The sequence below is a fragment of the Periophthalmus magnuspinnatus genome, chromosome 7 (assembly GCF_009829125.3).
Source record: "Periophthalmus magnuspinnatus isolate fPerMag1 chromosome 7, fPerMag1.2.pri, whole genome shotgun sequence".
NCBI classification, from domain to species: Eukaryota; Metazoa; Chordata; class Actinopteri; order Gobiiformes; family Gobiidae; genus Periophthalmus; species Periophthalmus magnuspinnatus.
Genome location: NC_047132.1, coordinates 2,528,899 through 2,547,899, shown reverse-complemented (window position 1 = coordinate 2,547,899; position 19,001 = coordinate 2,528,899). Strand labels below are relative to the sequence as shown.

Sequence of the window (19,001 nt, the reverse complement as noted above, 5' to 3'; positions counted from 1 at the left end):
GTATGAATGTGGTGCCTGACTGATTGTTGCAGTTTGCCAGCCTCACTTACTACCACTCTGTGGTAGTAAGATACAATGTAGCCTCTGGGGAAAACTGATGGAAGCAAGGCTGCTAATCTGCACCATCTTGCACATACTCCAATCATACAAGGCAATGTGGGAGAAGTGTCTTGCCTAAGGACACAACACCAGTAGCACCCCACTGAGAAGCCCAGCCATGCTTAGCTTTTGAGATTTTATGAGATCCGACTTTGACAAGCAGGTTTGGCCACAGCACAATAACATCTTTAGCTTTAGTAAAGTTTTTGAAGATCCCTTTGTGATGTGTGAACCTCCTCAGTCCATTAGCATCAACAAGTTTAAACGATGTACTGTGACTTGTCATGTAGCCCTGAACTACGAGATAAGATATTAAGTATTATATGAGGGTTTTTGGCGAGACCGTACAGTCTGTTCTATGTATGAATGAACCAGGACATTAGAATACACCCAGGATGCACATTGGTAGAACATACACACAGAGCTGCAGATTCTGGTGTATTTTATTTATTTCAAGAAAAGTCAAACATATTTACAGCATCGACATGTCAAACGTCTATTGGCTCATAACAAAAACCATTCACAGGTGAAACATATAATTCTGTACATACACATTCTGTACAAAAGTCCCATAAAAAACTGCAATTGAAGGAGAATGGGGTGAGGGTGGTGGGGGTGGGGGGGCAGTGTGGCTGTTGTGAGGGCGGAGTCAGGGGCACTGTGGACCTGATCACAAGCGCAGCCTGACCTCCACCGAGCAGGTGCTGAGGTCTGTAACAGTTGTGGTGCTTTGTGGTCAGACAGGGGCTCACCGTGTCCGTGTCGACTCCAGCTCGTGCACCTGTGGGCTGGGTATGCCTCTGTGCTGAGGAGAGGCAGCTCTGGAGGTCTGCAGTTACAGTAGTGAGGGTGGAATGACTACAGTGATATTTGGAGAATAAATACTACTCCCGCTGTGTAAAAGTAGGTTGTTAGTGTCAGTTACAGTGAATATGGAAGATGTATGCTGCCTTCAAGTTTATGTGTCAATACATAGGTTTTCACTGACAGTACCTGAAGGTAACATAAGAGGAGTGTGTTCTTGGAGCTGGATCTGACAGTATGGGCCGAGGTGGGCAGTACATTTAGTAGTTACATTTACTCACGTACATTCATTGGCGTAACTATTTAATAATATTGTACTTACTGTAGCAGTTTCAAAGCATAACACTTTTACTCCTACTTGCGTAATAGACTGTAGAGTGTAACAGTACTCTTACTTGAGTAACTCAAACCTCAGCCTCAGATGACAGAAGCTTTATGTTGACAATATGAAACAATTTGATCATTTGCATTTCTTGCACTGCTCCTTCAGATATGATTTAGTCATTTGAAAATACCAGATTTTGTGCATTATTGAAAGTTTTGTCCTTCAAATTACATTAACTTCAGATTTTAAATCAGGTTTTCAGACAGTTACTCTTACTTGAACAGTAATTCTCCAAAAACTTTTTCACTCTTGCTTGAGTAATTTCCACTTTGTACTTGAGTAATATAATTTTTAAGTAACTTTAGTCTTTCTTAAATACAACTCCTAGTACTCTACCCACCTCTGAGGATAAGCACATGTAAACAGTGTAGCCTTAGACTACTCTAGTGTACTTTAATGTGACGTGAACATCAGGCCTGTGCCCTCTGGAGTGGTCAGGCTGTAGGAAAAGTGAGGGTGAGGTAGCAGCACCCCAAAGCAAACCAACCCTCCACCAGAGCATGGCACGGCACAGATCCCACCAGCCGAGTACAGGTAGGGTATAAAGAGTTAAACAGTTCATAGTACATTAACTGTCAGACTTCATTTCATCAGTTATAGCGCTAGTGCTAGCCTATAGGCCTAGAGGTGGAGGAGCGTGCCGTGCTGCTCTGGGAATCATGCAGTGCAAAAAAGAATATGGACATGAGGTAAAATGATGTGAATTTTGAATCATTTAAGTAGTTTTGATTTGTTTAGCTTAATTTACTTACTGGATATTCAAATAGCAAAGATGAACATGTCATTGAGATGAAATTCATACACTACTTTTCATATTTCAGTCTAAGGTCATTAAAAAAATCTATATCCAGAAAGTAATCAATGCTAAAACTAGTTTTGATACTGAATTTGAACAAGTATCGATACTGTGACAAAAACATTAATAGTCAAAGTTGGAGCTATTCTTAATTGTTTTAGAATGATCTTGAGCTAGATCACAACTATATGAAATATGAAAGAAAACACTACCACTGTTGAAATTACATTTTAGTGTTGTGACAACACAATTTTAATTTGGTCAAAAAACAGCCAAAACGTTATGTAAAAAGTTAATAATCTAGTTTGTCCTATTGCAAATGTATTCTGATTTTTAGGCTTAAATTTCAAACTAGAGTACATTTCTACATACAAATCATTCTACCACATGCCGATATGGATGTTTTGCAGTGAGGAGGAGGGCAGTGTGCTGAGGAGGCTCTGGTCCTGAGTTTACTGAAGCAGGGCCCACATTAGCTCCAGCTGTGGCCCTTTACAGACTCCACCATGGCCCAGTTGAGGAGGCCCACACTGGGGCATCCTGACACAGCTGTGGGGCAGGACTTCCAGATGGCTGCCTTTTTAATTTCCTGTAAGATTCCCCAAAGTCTTGAATACTGAAGAGGTTTGTATAAAATGTTAAGACTAAACAATGTGAAAGATCCCTTAACAATATCAATGTGTTAGCCACACGGGACACTGACAGTACAATCTTTACAAGAGCAGTCCCCTTCTATGGACAGATGTGAGGCTACTATACACACCACTGATTGTATTGCATGGAGGGGTGGGCGATAATGACCAAAAAGTGAGTATTTTTTTAGAACCTACTGATGACAATCACATGATATTTTTGCAATCCATGTGAAATATGCTCATGGTTTAGATTCAAGTATTATCCAAAGGTGATGGACTCAGAAACAACACTTTATACCCTTGTTTTTAAAGAAGACCTATTGTGCTTCTGCTATATGGTTATAATCTAGGACACCCGTGGATCATTATGTGATAATTAGGACATTTTAAATCGCAATATTCATCTAAAATGACTTCATAAAAGAAAGACGTCTGCTGACTTCTGTGTTTGAAAACTACACTATCACAACAAAGCGTCGCATGCTGTCGACCCCTCCTATGGATAGCTGCACATCACATTAATGAGTAGCAGATTTTTTTTTCAATCTGTACCAAAATGGCTATGTGACACTACCAAATCCTATAGATCACAGATTAAGACAGTACAATTTAAAGTATGAAGTGAGTACAGAGCAGTGGGCATGTACCTGTGGTGGTGAAAATGGGATAGATCGGAGCAATAATGTCTACAGTAGAATAAAGATTACTCATACATGCATGAATCACTCTACAAAAGACAACTTCAACAGAGTAAATGAGACGGGAAACAATTTTAAGATGATTAAAAGCTCAATTTTGCATAATAGGTCCACTTTAAGATCAAGTTTTTGTTGTTTTTGCAGAATTTTGACATTTTCCTTATAGCCCCCAAAATGTGATTATGATAAAACTGATAAGATGATCAATACTAAAACTAGTATCAAAACCTAGTATTCATCTGAAGTATTAAAATCATATAATAGGACAAAATGTGACCTTTCCTGAACAGTTTTAGAAAGGTCTTGTTTTATATTAAAACTCGTAGACCACATTAATTTTAAATAGAATATTGTTATTTTGAGTTGAAATTGACATTCCAGTCCATCGAGTGTTTTTACTATGCTGTTAATGTGGTATTGAGTATAGAGCTGTTTCCTTAGTGTTGGAATTGAGTTTGGTATTTTAGTATAATGGTAATGCTACTTCATAAATACCAGTGTGGATATTACCTGTTTGTATGTATCGCCCACCTCTCTTGTACAGCACATTCTCTGCACAGCTGATTTGTCCAATCGTTTCTTTGGGTTCAGTGGGAACTCTGATAACAGCAGTCATCTCATCATTTGGTTCAATCAGACTGCCTTTAGGTGCATTGTGTTTCCAATTTAGCACTATTCATTATTGCACACAAAATAAGTAGAGGGTTAGAAAAATTTGAAGGTGCACTACGCAACTTTTCAGCTTGTCTCCATGGAGATGTTATTGTTTTGCTTTGTTCTGTCTACAGTATGGCATTAGAACAAGGTGACAATGCCACCAAGCCAAGTTACAGGTAAATCAATAATAAACATCTATAAATTAATAAATGCCAGTTTAAAATAAAAGTTTAATTCCATGCTGCAGAACATTATGTTTTGTCTTTCAGTTTTTTTCTGCTGTATATGGACCTATTTGAGTCTGAAATACAGTCGACTGAGTGCAGGTAAAGCTACAACATCTCTATGGAAATAGGCAGGTTGCGAATGCGCTGCCAGAAAAGTTCCACAGTGCAGTTTTACTGACTTTTAACAGGGTACATTAGATGAGGCCCTGGTCAGTTAGTACTTAGTACTGGTCACCACATCACCCTGCCAATCGCACTTGAGGAAGCAGTGAAGAAGGCACTGTGGGCAGGGCTATGTCATCCCTTTAACTAGCATACAGAGTCCACCGAGGAGAGGGGACAGGTCAGGAGGACATTAGGAGCCTGAACTGGTCTTTACTGCATCCACTGTCCACATGGTTCACTGTCCAATGTCTTCTATACTGTCCACTTCAGCTGGAGCCCGGAGTAAGCAGAGCTGGAGAGACACAAAAAGACAGAAATATAAGATCTATAGGGTTCATCAAAGGCATCACTAGGCCTGTCAGGAAAATTACTATATCAACTTATCTTTCAGTATATGAATGAATGAATATATTTTGTGGCTCATTATTTATTGTGTATACATTTTCTTTGCAAAAGTGGGGACATTTTTGCAATTTTTTAAATTATTTGATACGATTATATATATATATATATATATATATATATATATATATATATTTGCTTCAAATATAGTGCTTCAAAATTTGTTATTGTTACAGGACTAGTCATTACAACACAATGTCAAACTGATCACTGCGTCCCCTGATGGTAAGACATTCCTTGCATTAGTCTTGTGAGAAGCGGAAATAAATTTGAACACAATATGACTAAAACTCTCACCAACAACAGAGTTCAAGAATGCTGGAAAAAGATATCATTTCTGTCAAGTATCTGAACTACCGGTACTAAAATAATACAAACCCCATGCGTTTCAGAACATGTTTGTAGAGGGTTAGATTTTATATTTGCAGCTGGACCCATCTCCAGATATTGATCTAAGCATGGTTTTTGGGTTCCTTATTATAGGTACCATTTTAGGGACTTTTGGCCATTCAAAAGGTAAAATGATTTTGTTTGTACTCTAATTATATGGCCAGGGTCCAAGTTTTTCATCTCGTTGAAAATAACAGATAGGTAGGGAATGTTAGCAGCAGAAGAGCTCCCCTGGCCTTCTGCTTTGGCCCTATATAATGTTATACATGGATAGACAAAAGCCATTCAAACACATATTTGACATCACTCTAACTCAAGGACCAATCACGTTTTGAATGACTTTTCTGAACGTGAGCCCCGCAGAACATAAAGGGGAACAGGGCCTGTCTCCATACTGTATCCAGCAGCACAGCTCGGGCACTGTCTAATAATAGCGTTACTGCTGCTGTCATGTTAGCGCACATGCTAACTGGCTAGGCCACCATTGCATAACCTCACAGGCACACACAGAAGTGGGTCAAACTAGCATGCGATGTGAAGCATGGGGGAAGGGCTGCTGCTGATGTCATGGTACATATGTCAACTATATGTATCAGTGGGTTTCATCAAACCAAGAAAGTTCAATTACAGGTGCATTTACTTTTTACCTTTTGAAAACGATTGCAAGTGTGTAGTTTTCAGATACCACACTTTAATGCTGTCAAATATTTTACTTGAGTAGGAATTAAAGTAAAGTTTGGATTAACCAACCCACTGTGAGTAGGTTACATTAGTCTATAAGCCAGAACGTTTGTGCTTCTTGCACCGCTCCTCCAGATAGGACTTAGTTTTTCTAATATTTCTGGTTTATTCTTAGAAAATACCAGATATTGTGCATCCAGTTACTGTACATTTAGGTGAAAGTATAAATGTGATGTTACGTCCAGACAGTTACTTTGACTTTGTTTCGATTTGTTTTCTGGGCCAGTTTTGCGGATGTCTTTGTGAGTGTGCTTTGTGCCACAGCCCTTTGACTTTTGACCCCAGTCAGCTGCTCAGAGCACACATACCATATTCCTCCACAGACATACACATCTATACACAGACAAACAGTGCAAACACACAGGGCTTATGTAAGTGTGCATCCTGCTCCAAGTGCCCATAGCCTCCCCCACAGCCTCCCTCACAGCCTCCCCCACAGCAGTGTTCTGTGTAGGGGCCGGGGCTAGTCTACTGCAAACACACAGGCCTGTCAGGGCTGCTCTGTGCTCACTCATATTTATCATTATTTTGGTCCTATTGAAATAATCTATTAGAGTGACTTATTTACTGTCCCCCATTCATGAGGAGTGTGAAGACTGATTTGTGTAGCCTATATACCAACTACTGGTCAAAAGTTTGGACCCACCTCCTCATTAACTGTTTTTTTTTCTTTATGTTTACTCAACAAGTAGTTCAAAGTAGCTACTTTATGCTTTGTTGACAACTGGAATGGTTTTCACTTCACACATGTGCCTTTTAAGTGTCAGGGAATGCCAAGAGTGAGCAATGACCAAAGCAAGAATCTAAAATAGAAAACATGTTTGGAGTTATTTCACACTATTATGTTCACTACATTCCATAGGAGTTACATACATTATTTTGATGCAGTGAGAATCTCCAATGTAAAGAAAGCACATGGAATGAAAAAGTGTGTCCAAACATTTGGATGTATAGCACAATAGTACAGAAGTATAATCAATAGGGGACATCATGGGATGACAAGCCCCTACAGGACCATAATTCTAAAGGACAGAGGCCCCTGAGACAGTCCAGCACATAAGATGCTGGCCTGGAAAGCATAACCAAGTAGCGGACATAGTGTACAGAAGCTTCTGAGCAGAGTATGGACTGGACACCCCAAGGTCAAGGTGGGAAACACCTCCAAAGGTAGTGGAGAATGATTGAGCCAAGATCCTATTGGACTTCCAGATAAAGACCCACAGAATGATGATGGAACCGACCGGACATTGTGGTGGTGAACAAAAAGACTGTGCTCTTCTGCTCATACCACACACTGTGTTTTTAAAATCAGACAAAAGCCCAGTGGCTGTTTAGGCAGTGTCTGACATCTATGGGAACATTCCTCTGAAAGTTTGGTCTGGCCCTACTGTATCAGAGCACCAGTGCAGAGATGCTCGTTCAGCTAAAAACACAGAGTTGATGTGAGCCAACATGTCCACTCATCCGCAGTCCTACTGCCCCTGACAAGCCCCTACCCTGAGCCTTGCCCCTGGTCACTCTCTGCCCAACCTCTGGTCATTCCCTGCCCCTAGCCCCTGGTCACTGCCTGCCCCTAACCCCTGGTCACTTGAACAGGGGCAGAAGCTGTGGTGACAGGCCTTTGTGGTGCAGTGGATCAGAAACATTCCGAACCTGTGTCTGTGTTTAGAGCCATCATGTCCAATTAGCTCATGTAGTGTCTCTTGCACACTTCATTGTAGCGTAGGCCCTGTATCTGACTTTTTTGATACATTTTGACCAAAATCTCTAAATAGTACGGTGATCATGCTTGAGTTTTTGTGACATATCTAAAGTTTTCATACCTTGTCCAAGGTATTCAACTATTTCACGCTTTTCAGCACTAGAGAGATCCTTTTTCTTTGCCATATTGCTTGGAAATGGTGGTCTACTTAATAATGAATGCTCATCTTAGTAGTTTTTCCTTTAATTGGACTACAATTTGCATAATAATTTGGAACAGAGTGTATAAGGAAATTTATTGGCACAATAGCATGCTAGTTGTTGTTTGCTACATCGTGACGGCAAACTTGTGGAGACATTGGACTTAGCCAGTTTTTGTTTCATGTGGATAGGCCAGGTAAATACAGAGATATTAACAATAAACCATGCCAACAAATTTGCAATCTGACAGTAAAAAAGCAAATTCTCCAAGCAAACTGAGTTTTGAATATGATGTATACAGTGAAGAGGCCATTCTGCAGTGATCCCAGCAGTGACCCCAGCTGGGAGCACAGAGAAGCTCATAGGAGTCCATAGGAGCCCTTCAGGGAGTTGTGAAATAGGGTGTAGAACCAGAACAGTCTGGTACAGTGCAGGACTGGGTTTGCAAGCTGTGTGCCTGAGGGTCGGTGGAGTTATGTCACATGTGTATTCAGAAGTACTATGGGCGCTCTGTGCACTCTAAACACTCAAACTCCACGCGGCATTCATAACATTTCTCAAAGAGAGAAGAGGAACAGTACAGATGTTTTCTATGGCCTTGTTCACCTCTGGCCAAGTATGTGCTGAGTCAGTATCTGAGTGCATCATTTGAATGCTGCAGTAGTGTGACTTATATTTTTACATATACAAATATTGGTACTTTATACCCTATATTATCAGTGTTATTTTTATCTTTTTTTTTTCATTTCACTCATTTTGAAAAAAATATATATAAATAAATAAATTACTGTTTTTATATAATTATTTATATTTTTATATTGCACTTTTTAGCTGAGACCTACTGTGTCTAAATAATTTCCTCATGTATTAATAATGTTAAGTTAATGTACCTGAGTATAATGCAGCAGTGTGACAGTATCTGTGAGCAGTACTTGAATACATGGGTACTACAGTAGTGAGGTGGTGTCTGTGATCAGTACTTGAATACTGGAATGTGACAGCATCTGTGTGAACAGTACTTGAAAACTTGAATACTGCAGTAGTTTGCTTGTATCTGTGATCATTTGAATACTTGAATAGTGCAATGTGACCGAGGCCTGTGTTTGGGCATGTGTCCAGTGACCAGCTGCAGTCAGAGCATTAGTGAGCTCAATGGCACCAGCACAGGCCTGCCTCACTGCACCACTCCCAAAGCAGGCTCCACTCCTCTAAGAATGTCAAAATGAATATTATATCGACTTATCGTCAAGCCAGGGTTGGCAGCCCTCCCACTGAATTGTGCCCTTCGCGGTCAAGGTTGCGGGGGCCCTTTATTACTGCTTGCAGTTTAAGTGTTGCATTCTGTTATTTATTTATTTCAGTTCAACAATATTCAACAATAGTATACATTTAGAATATTTTTTGTGGATAATTCTGCTTTATCGTTTGGTTTAAATGTGATAGTCAACATTTACTTCAGCAATATATCGCACTTCAAAATGTGTTATCTTCACAGCCCGACACTTCTCTGTTCCCTGCCCTGGTACCCTTCCTTCAGGCCCCTCTGTGGTGAGCCCGGGGCCCTCTCTGGAGGCCCTCACACTTGTTGCATAAGAGCCCTAACAGCACCGACCACTGAAGGTGTGGTCTGACAGCAGCGGCCCCTCCCCCTCACACTCAGAACACAGTGTACTACAGAACGTCTGAAAACGTCACAGCAATTTAAATGGATCAAATTTGCACACAAAAAAAGGCAATGAATTATTATATATGCTAACCCTGTAGTTTAGACCTCTACAATCTCCTGAAATGTCCCTGTGTGTTAGATGCCCTCCCTATGTCTCTGTGGGGTCTTAAAAGCTGCTAAATTTACAGACATGTTCTGAAATGCATGGGATTCTCGTCTTAGTTTATCAGTTCAGATTTCAGTCTTCTCTCAAATGTGAATGATCCTGAACACATGTCATACATTCAATGTAAATCGAACTGAACTAAATGAAAAATGCTAATTTAATCAGATAGTTTGTCAGAAAAGTGTATTATTTCAAAACCAGCCCTGGCGTATACCTTTTTACTGCCTCTACCCAGTTTAACAGGAACCACCTAAAGGAAAATAGAATCACAAAAAACTGGCCAAATGAGAGATTTACTGCTATTGTTTGTAAGGCATCTTTGAGTGTCCAAAAAAGTGCTATATAAATCTGATGTATTATTGTTACTATTACTTTAAAGTGCTGTCCCTCTAAGTGAGATAGTGCTCTAGAGAGGGCGATCGGGGCCAGGGCTTAAGCGCGTCCTGGTTTTGGACACGGGCGGCACGCGGCAGGGCGGACAGCAGCGGTACACAATGTTCCAACACAGGCAGACAGGCTCACATACTGTATATAGCGCGAGGGTGGGGGCAGAGAGGAAGATAAATGAAAGAGGGTGAGTGGAGAAGGGAAGGGGGGGAGAGAAGAGTCAGAGGAAGAGAAGTAGAGAAAGAAGTGGAGGAAGAAAAACAGGAGAGAGGGAGGAGGTGGGGGAAGGAACAGAATAGAGAAAACTGGGAGAGAGAGAGGGCAGGATGCATCAGGGAGGAGAGAGGGTGAGAGAGAGAGAAAGAAGAAGTGAGGGGAGAAAGAGAGGAGAGAGAGAGGGAGGAGATGGGAGAATCAACAAAATAGAGAAAGAGAGAGAGAGGGCAGAGGAAAGAAGAAAGAGGAGGTGGGGGTGGGGGGGTCCCATTCACCAAAACAAATCCAAATCACTGATGCCAATAGAACATGCTTTACCTCAATGTTTTGATTGTTTCATGTGTTGTTAAAATTACATTAGCTTCATAAAACAAAAATCAAATCGAGGTTGTTCCGATGAAATAGTGAATCTTTCAGGATTTAGGTCAGTTCTAAAAATGGCTGACTCAGCAGATGGGAACATTTGCAAAGACTCTACAAGAGGAGGAGTGTGACTTCTGAATCTGTATATATATAATGCAGACTCTTTGCTTTACCGTGTGTACTCTCAAACATAGCACAGAGATTAGTAGGCCTGTATTCGACTTAAGAAATTCTTGATGGACTACCAATCAATTAGTCGACTAAACAGAACATATTCAGATCACCATGTTACCTTTTATTGTTTTGAATGCTAAATTCACTGAAAAACAACATATTAACAATATATCATGGAAGAAAGCTCAGAAAAGTTGATTTTGCATAATACCTCATCTTTAAGGGTCACTGCTTCATAAGCCATGTCTGTGGTGCTTTGTCTGAGCAAAGATAAGATGGAGCAGTGGCACGTCTGAGCTGAGTGACCTCAAGAGTCTGAAGAATGTCCAACTTCAACCAGTGACTTAGCAGACACACACAGCACTAAGACTGTGCTATATACAGGTTATAATCTAATAGTGATCTGATCATTGTGACGATCTAATGCAGCTCTATGATTCCCTGGAAAATCCAGAATGATATCTCTGATTCTAACTCTAGATTCACTGGTGACCAGACTCACATCTTTTTCATTTCATTTACTGATATGCAATTTCAGTAATAAAGTTAAACATAAATACAGTCAAGTCATGGGTGAACAGGAGCATGAAGAAGACCAGGTCTTATTATTACATGTCCCTTTTAACAAACAGAAAAAAATAACCAATCATTGATATGGTCAGCCATCACTCATAAGATCACTAAAACAGTTACTCTGAATAAATATCCTTCTATGCAACACATATCACATAAATATTTTCATTACTGTTAGAACTGTTCATTACTGTTAGAGCTACAGAATTTTGTATAGACGTTTGTATAAACTATTCCACAACAGCAGCCACTGAAAAACTTCTTTGGCTAAGTGAGGTGTGGGAAATTGGCACATGGAAATTGTTGTCATCAGTAATTAATGTAAAGACATTTCATATGTTTTCTGGTACTAGTCTTTGAGCAACCTTCGACCTACCAGCAGGTATGCATATTTTTAAATCAACAAGGTGGGTGTGTTCTGGATCCCAAGCTCTAGACTATCATGCTCTGAGTGAGTGACAGGTGCATTTAACCAATTAGTGTTACATCTGAACATTCAAAAGAAGTTTATTTACTACTAATGGCTAAATCATGATTTGGCTCCAAGAAAATGGTATCCATTTCTTGATATATTGCACAAAACTACACAGCCTCACAAGAGCATGCTGTATTCTGGGCATCAACAACACCAGGGGGTGGGACAACAGCTCTCCTGGCCCCACCTGTCAACTCTAGCTACTGATTGGTGCAGACTGAGAGTGCTCTTTAAATCTCTAAATATGGAGCCTGCGCTGTCATCGTTCCACCACTTAGTGACATAGAAAGCTGTGCGTGTTTACAGCCGCTAATCCCCCACAGCAGGGGCCTCGGGGAGTTGCATAACCTGCTGGGTCATCCTCTCCTGCCCCAGTGCAGGGCCAGTGAGACCAGTGATGCAGAGGGCTGGGCGCAGGTGAGGGCTGGGTATGTCCTCGGTATGTCCTGGGTGAAAGTCAAAGAGTGCTGATGAGGGCTGGTGAGTCCTGAAGAGGGCTGGTGAGTCCTAAAGAGGGCGGGTGAGAACTGGGTGAGAGCTGGGTGAGGGATGAGTAAGGGCTAGGTGGGGGCTGGGTGAGGGCTGAGTGAGGGATGGGTAAGGGCTAGGTGGGGGCTGGGTGAGGGCTGGGTGGGGGCTGTGTGGGGGCTGTGTGGGGGCTGGTGAGGCAGTGACACAGGGGCAGAGGCGAGTGCCTCTTTGGACAAAGGCACCAAGTTGGTGCCTTCTCAGTTTACGCTCTAATTACCAACATTAAGCAATCAGCAGAGGAAAGAGTGGCCACAGAGGCACAGATCTGCCCAAGGGCTGGTCCACACCTCCAAATGTTTAGGATTCACAAGAGCACAGTTCCAATCTCATGGAACACTGGGCAGCACAAAGGCAGGCTGCCTCACATTGAGAAGGTCCTTGGTTTGAAGTCCAGGACCTGGGTTCAAAATTCAGACTAGACGTGCATGTCTGTGTGAAGTTGTTCATGTTCTCCCTGTGTCTACGTAGGTTTCCTTTGGGTGTTTGTCAGCACTTTTAGCTGTATAACCTGTGAGTATAATGACAAATGAAGCATTTAGCATCTAATGAGGTAATAATTAGCCATCACAAAGAGGCCTCTCTCACACACATGCTAATACTGGATGTACTTGTGTGTTCCATGTAAAAAAAACTGTACTGCTGTGGATGGCATTGTGGGTTTGTGTTATACACCTCTGATCTGCCCCAGGCCCAAGCTGCACCCTGCTCAGAGCACCTCCCAACCCCTGGGAAGCAACAGGCTCCTGTACACCCATAAACACACCTGTACACATGCACACATGGAATCTGCCCGACAGCTTCCCAGAGGAAGGAGATCTGAGCAGGCTACATTAAGTGCTTACGTCAGCCCAGTGCATGTACTCATTCCTGGGTTAATCCTTTCCCTTACAGTGGCTGTGACGTGAGAGCACCAGAGGAAAGAGGAGTGCTGCTCCGGCTTAGGCCTATTTGGAGAAAGGAGAGCAGGCCACAGGTCTAAGGGTCTACGAAACCCTGCTCAGAGAATGTCCCTAATGACAGGGAAAGTAATGACTGACGCTAACCTGTAATATAGAAGAGCTTACCAGTTCAACCATTTCAGTCTGTTCCATAGCCTTTCAATAATGTGTTCAGTTACTTCGGTTCAATTAAAGGTAACTTTTCTAGTGAGAAGCCCATCTAGCTTTTAGTAGAATGTTCCAGAGTATGGCATTAAATATCCACCTTGATTTATTCAATTACAGGTTTTTTACAGATGTTATTTCTACTAAAATTGGAAAAAAGTATTACTGTGACTGGAGTCTTTTCTCCATAGATCCAACCAGTAACCCTACATGATAGAATTATCTGCCTCACGGAGACAAGTACGTGGCTTCAATCAGACCTTAATCAGGCCGTGGCAATATTGTGAGAAATTTAGTTTACGGCAATATTGATAATGCTAAGTAATTAAGCAATGTTCAATCCTTTGATGGAGTTTGTTTCATTATAATTTGAACACATATTAGTTATGACCCATATGTAGAGCCTTACCTGGTGCGCTCTGAGGTGTGAGCTCTGGTGGGGCCTCAGGCCGCACAAGTCACCTGGTCCATGCGCACTTCCAGCTGACAGGCGTCGGGCCGGTCCTGGGGGTTGACGGCCAGCATGTCATGGAGAAGCTTCTTGACGCCCTCAGACATGGAGCTGCGGGCCTTCTGAGGAATGTGCAGGACCATCTTAGGGTTCTCCAGCAGAGCCTCGCCCACCGGCACGATCTCCGAACCCTGGCGGATATATGTGCCCAAGAGCTCCCGCTTGGACTCTGCGTCGATGAAGGTGATGCGCTCCAACATGGCCCAGATGATGATGCCCAGAGCAAAGATGTCTGCTTTAGCTGTGTAGTGGCCCTCCCACACCTCGGGCGCCATGTAGAAGTCAGAGCCACAGGCAGACGACAGCCAAAATTTGTTGATGTTGTTCTGGTTGGCATCTTTCACTCCGGCCTCACAGAACTCCTCGTTTTTACAGTTGAGTGCGGCGCACACTTTGCTCAGACCAAAATCCGCCACCTTGAGTACTGGCGCGCCAGTTTTCTGAGAGATGAGGATGTTGTCGGGCTTGAGGTCACGGTGCACAATGTTGTTCTTGTGCAGGAAGGCCACGGCGCTGGTCAGCTGCCTCATGAAGCTGCGGTTGGTGTGTGGGTCGGGCCGGCGGGACAGGATGTACTGGTTCAGGTCTCCGCCCTCACAGAACTCCATGACGAACCACAGGTAGCAGGGTTCAGCTGGGCAGCCCAGGATGCGCTCACCTGGGAAACAGCACATGCACACGTCACTCAAAAGTTATAACAATGCAGATTACAAGGATTAAGAATCATAAATATATCGCACAGGCTGTCCAAAAAGCTATTCCCAAATACTAAAAATGACTTAGCGCCTCAAACCAAGACCAACTAGTTTGAATCGCTTTGGTTTGGTCTGGCCAATTCCAGGTTATTTCCAATTTTTCAGAGATTTTAACCATGTTATAGTTGTTCACATTCACCCAATGTTGTACTTGGCATGATCTGTGCATGTTTGAGCAATATTCAATTGTTTACCTTGTTTAACCCCCGTGTTCACCACCACCAGTATGCGCCAGTTGATGCCCTTTTTTGAAAACTAGTTTTTAAGTAACACTTAGTTACCTAAAATTTTTTTGTACATAATGTCAACAGAACGAAGGGAAAAAAAAATTAACCTGCTCTATCAATTTTCAGATGTAATTTGACCCCAAATATTGCATTTTTTAATCATAAAATGAAAAATTTGTAATATATATATACATATTCTATGTATGCAAGTGAAAAGAAGTTTAAAATTGATATCTCAAATTCTAAGTTTTTGTTCCTACTCGCCTCTTACCTTGCTTCACTTCACAATCTGATGTGATTATTTCTGTGGTCTAAGCATGCAAAACAATACTAACTAATAAGCCTAAGTCACGCAAAATCTCCACACCTGCTTCAAACTGGAATTGAGCCAACCAGGAATCATCAGCCAGAGTCAAAGCAATGGTTTTAACTCAAAAGGCTGAGTTCTCTTCTGACATCACAAGATTCAAACTTTGCAGAGTAGTTTAATCTGAGCTGGAGGACAAGTCTACTTTCAGTGGTAGGCTTTGCTGTCAAAGATGTTTGGACCTGGTTTATGGTTCATCTATGTAATAACTGGGTCTATCCACAAGAAACAAAAACAATGTTCAAGGTCTTAAAGATGAAGTCTTGTCTACATGGAGATAATTATAATACTATGAAACATTTCACAAAAAACTTGCACATATTGAATTATTGGCATTTTCATTTTCATTGGTTATAAAAATAGCTTGACAAAACATGCATTCTTATGTAAGCCGACTACTAAGCAGGGTCCCCTCTCCACAGATCTGATCTGTAAATTGGCCTGGAGGTGTTATTTATATGCATTTAATAATAGCAATACTGTGGAACAGTCCAGGTAATAACATCTCCATGGAGACAAGCATCTGGTGATTGACCACCACCAGAAAGGTTACATTGTGTACCTTTAAAGACACAAAATGATACAAAAATGATATGGTACAAACCAAGTCTTCCCATTGTTCCTCTAAACCAAGAGGCTACACACAGGAGCCATAGATTAATATTGCATTCATATCCAGGGTGAATGGTGACACTTATATAACAGGCACACTATTCAAAGAAACAAGACTATACTGCTCCATATAAGCCATCCCAGAGGTTTAATAGGAGAGAAACTACTACAAATTGCACTTTATGTCATAAGAAAAAATATATTTCACCACAATTAATTGTTTTATATAAGATGTGAAGAAAGAACAAAGCAGAAAGTAGGTCAAACCAGAACCATAACAACAAACTCAACTCAGCCCAAAATATTAGCCTAAATCATCACAAAAGTCAGTCTGTTTTCAATGCAAACGGTGTAATTCACATCATATATTACACAGAAAGAGGAGATTTAACGTGTGTGGATGTAACGCCGGAGAGTACACCATGTTCCCTCTCTGAGCAGACGCGCTGTACGTGCGCTCTATAGGGGACGTATGGGCTGATGGCGTCACTGCTGCTCCATTCACCAACAGCAGCTGCCCTGTTCACTGTGCTTTCACTGTCACAAACATACGCACAGCCTAACATATCCATAACACTCACTTAATGGTTGCAACTTTTGTTCTTGATAAATCTGAGAGCACGAGACTCCAGGACAACTTGCTGTCATAACCACTACAATAGCACAACAATAACACTACATTAACACTACAATCACACTACAATAACCACTGTCCCGGTTCTTGCCATGTTTAGACAACACAGTAGCCTACCATTCACCGAAAAGAGCTATGGTTCTGCCTCTGCATATACATGAGGCTCATAACTGACATTTGTGAGTGCGCACCTTTGAGCGAGGTCTCCACCAGGCGCAGGTACTGTCTGGACCTCTTGTTGCCGTGGCTCATCTTTTGCGCCAGGCCGTTCCGCTGCAGGACGCACTCCTCCAGCTGGACCACGTTCTGGTGTCGATTCTCCAGACTGGTCAGGGCCCAGAACTCGGCCAGAGCCAGCTCCACGTTCTCCGGAGCGTCACACTGGAGTCTCTTCACGGCCACTCTGGAGCCCGTTTTACGCGCTATGGCTTCGTACACGACCCCGTAACTGCCCCGACCTACCTCCCGGAGCAGGCTGTATCTAGGGCTGGGCAGGGGGGGTTCCAGGCGCTCGTTATTCAGGAAGCCGATGGAGAAGCAGTCGTCATCGTCGTCGTAGCTCTCCTCCATGGGCTTCGGGAGGTTGTTGTCCACCGTGAGGGAGCGGAGCACTTTCCCTGCGTCGCGCTTCATCCTGTCGGCCACAGCGCGCCTGCAGCCCCGCGCCGTGCCGCTTACCTTTCGCCTCCTCTTGCCGTCGCATATATCCATAACTCCTTTTTTGTTGAAAGTGAGCATGAAGGCAGCGCTTGTTTATCTTTCATTACTCAGCCCGAGACTCAAATCCCGCCGTCCTTGCGTTTTTCTCCGCGTTTCTCAGTGTTTTTATTTGGGAATCAGAAGAAGACAGAGCCGAACAGCCTCGGGACGGTACTTTGGCTTCATAAACAAAATGTTCCAGCTTTGAGAACAGAGGGCGGGACCCGGCTCAGCTCTGCGCGCTGATTGGTCCATAGTGGAATCCTTTAAAAGACAAACATAATCAACATAGAGATTTGATGTGCACCACAGGTATAGATATGAGTGTGTAAATTAGTCTAAAGAGTGTGGCGCGTCTTTGCGGGGTAAATGTCCATATACAGGCCAGAGGGCACGCTCAGTCCCAGGCAGCATGGGCTGACACGAGACAGGCTGAGGCACGTGTACCGAGGCATGGGAAGCCCCCCTCAGACCACCGCGAGAACTGCACTGTGTAGGCTATAGGATGCTCTATGCATGGCCCAATGCACATGCGCAGAGGGAACAGCTGCTTCGTTAGCGCACTAGGGTCTTTTAAGGAAAACACAAACAAGACCACTGCAAAATGCCTCCACACTACTGATACTTCTCTCATATAATCTAAAAAACAGATTTACAGAAAAGATAATGGGTAGAAATGTCACTTCGTTTATCCCCAAGAAGGATATGGGGATGTGGGATATTTTATATTCTGAGGTCAATCCCAAGTTCTCCATTGAAATCACGTGATGTTCACTTCACTTTGCCTCCTGTTGCCTCCTTTCTGAACTTTAATATGCATTTGTTTAAAAACTTGTCAAAGATGTATTTCAGATGACATCACAATTGTACAGGCCAATACTATTTCATTCAGATGGAGGCAGCTAAAGTTAATATGATTAAAATCCAGATTTATGTTGTAATACAGTGAGTGCTTGCATTCAGTCACTGATATAAATGATTTGGTTCAACAATGTACAATGCAACAGGGAATCCTGTCTCTTGTCCCCATGGGAGTATGACATCATCTCATTTTAGAATCTGAAAACTCACAAAACATGATGGCATTACAAATATAAAAGTGAAACATGAAATCTTTCATTTGGCCTTTCATGGGATGGCCTTTCAGGAATCAGCAACCTGCGGCTCCGGAGCCACATGTGGCTCTTTCATCCTTATACTGCATCTCCACATGGTTTGGGGGAAAAAAATATAGTATTTAATTGAAGTGTATTTTATTTGTATTAGTTCATTTTTTAAATTGTAGTTCTAAATTGGATCTTGGATTGTGATCTTGAAATATTCATATAAAATTATATTTTATTATTTTTTATTACTCAAAATGCTCGCAGAAACATGAAGAAATCTGCATTTGGAGTCTTGTCAATGTTCAGACCCACATATGTTTGTGAGCAGCTATTCTCCACCATGAACTATGTTAAAAACAAACATTGCTCAGAGACAACAGCTTACAGTCCTACAGTCTTACAGATGAAAGTCAGCCCCCGATTTGCAAATTCTGTGCAGAGGTTCAGGAGCAGAAGTCCCAATAACCAGGTAAAATAAATATTTATGCAGAAATTTTGCAAATACTATACTTGTTTATATAAACCGTAAAGGTAA

The 19,001-nt window shown here is 42.1% G+C and overlaps 1 protein-coding gene across 1 annotated transcript; it reads right to left on the bottom strand.

Annotated features, from left to right (window-relative positions):
* Positions 1-532: 532 nt before the first annotated feature.
* stk35 (serine/threonine kinase 35) lies at positions 533-17,548 on the bottom strand. Its single transcript, XM_033969991.2, has 3 exons — positions 16,853-17,548; positions 13,965-14,724; positions 533-4,758 (listed from the first exon to the last, which is right to left on the bottom strand). Exons 1-2 carry the CDS (start codon positions 17,397-17,399, stop codon positions 14,000-14,002), a joined length of 1,272 nt encoding a protein of 423 aa, XP_033825882.1. The 5' UTR covers positions 17,400-17,548; the 3' UTR covers positions 533-4,758; positions 13,965-13,999.
* Between the last annotated feature and the right edge of the window lie 1,453 nt (positions 17,549-19,001).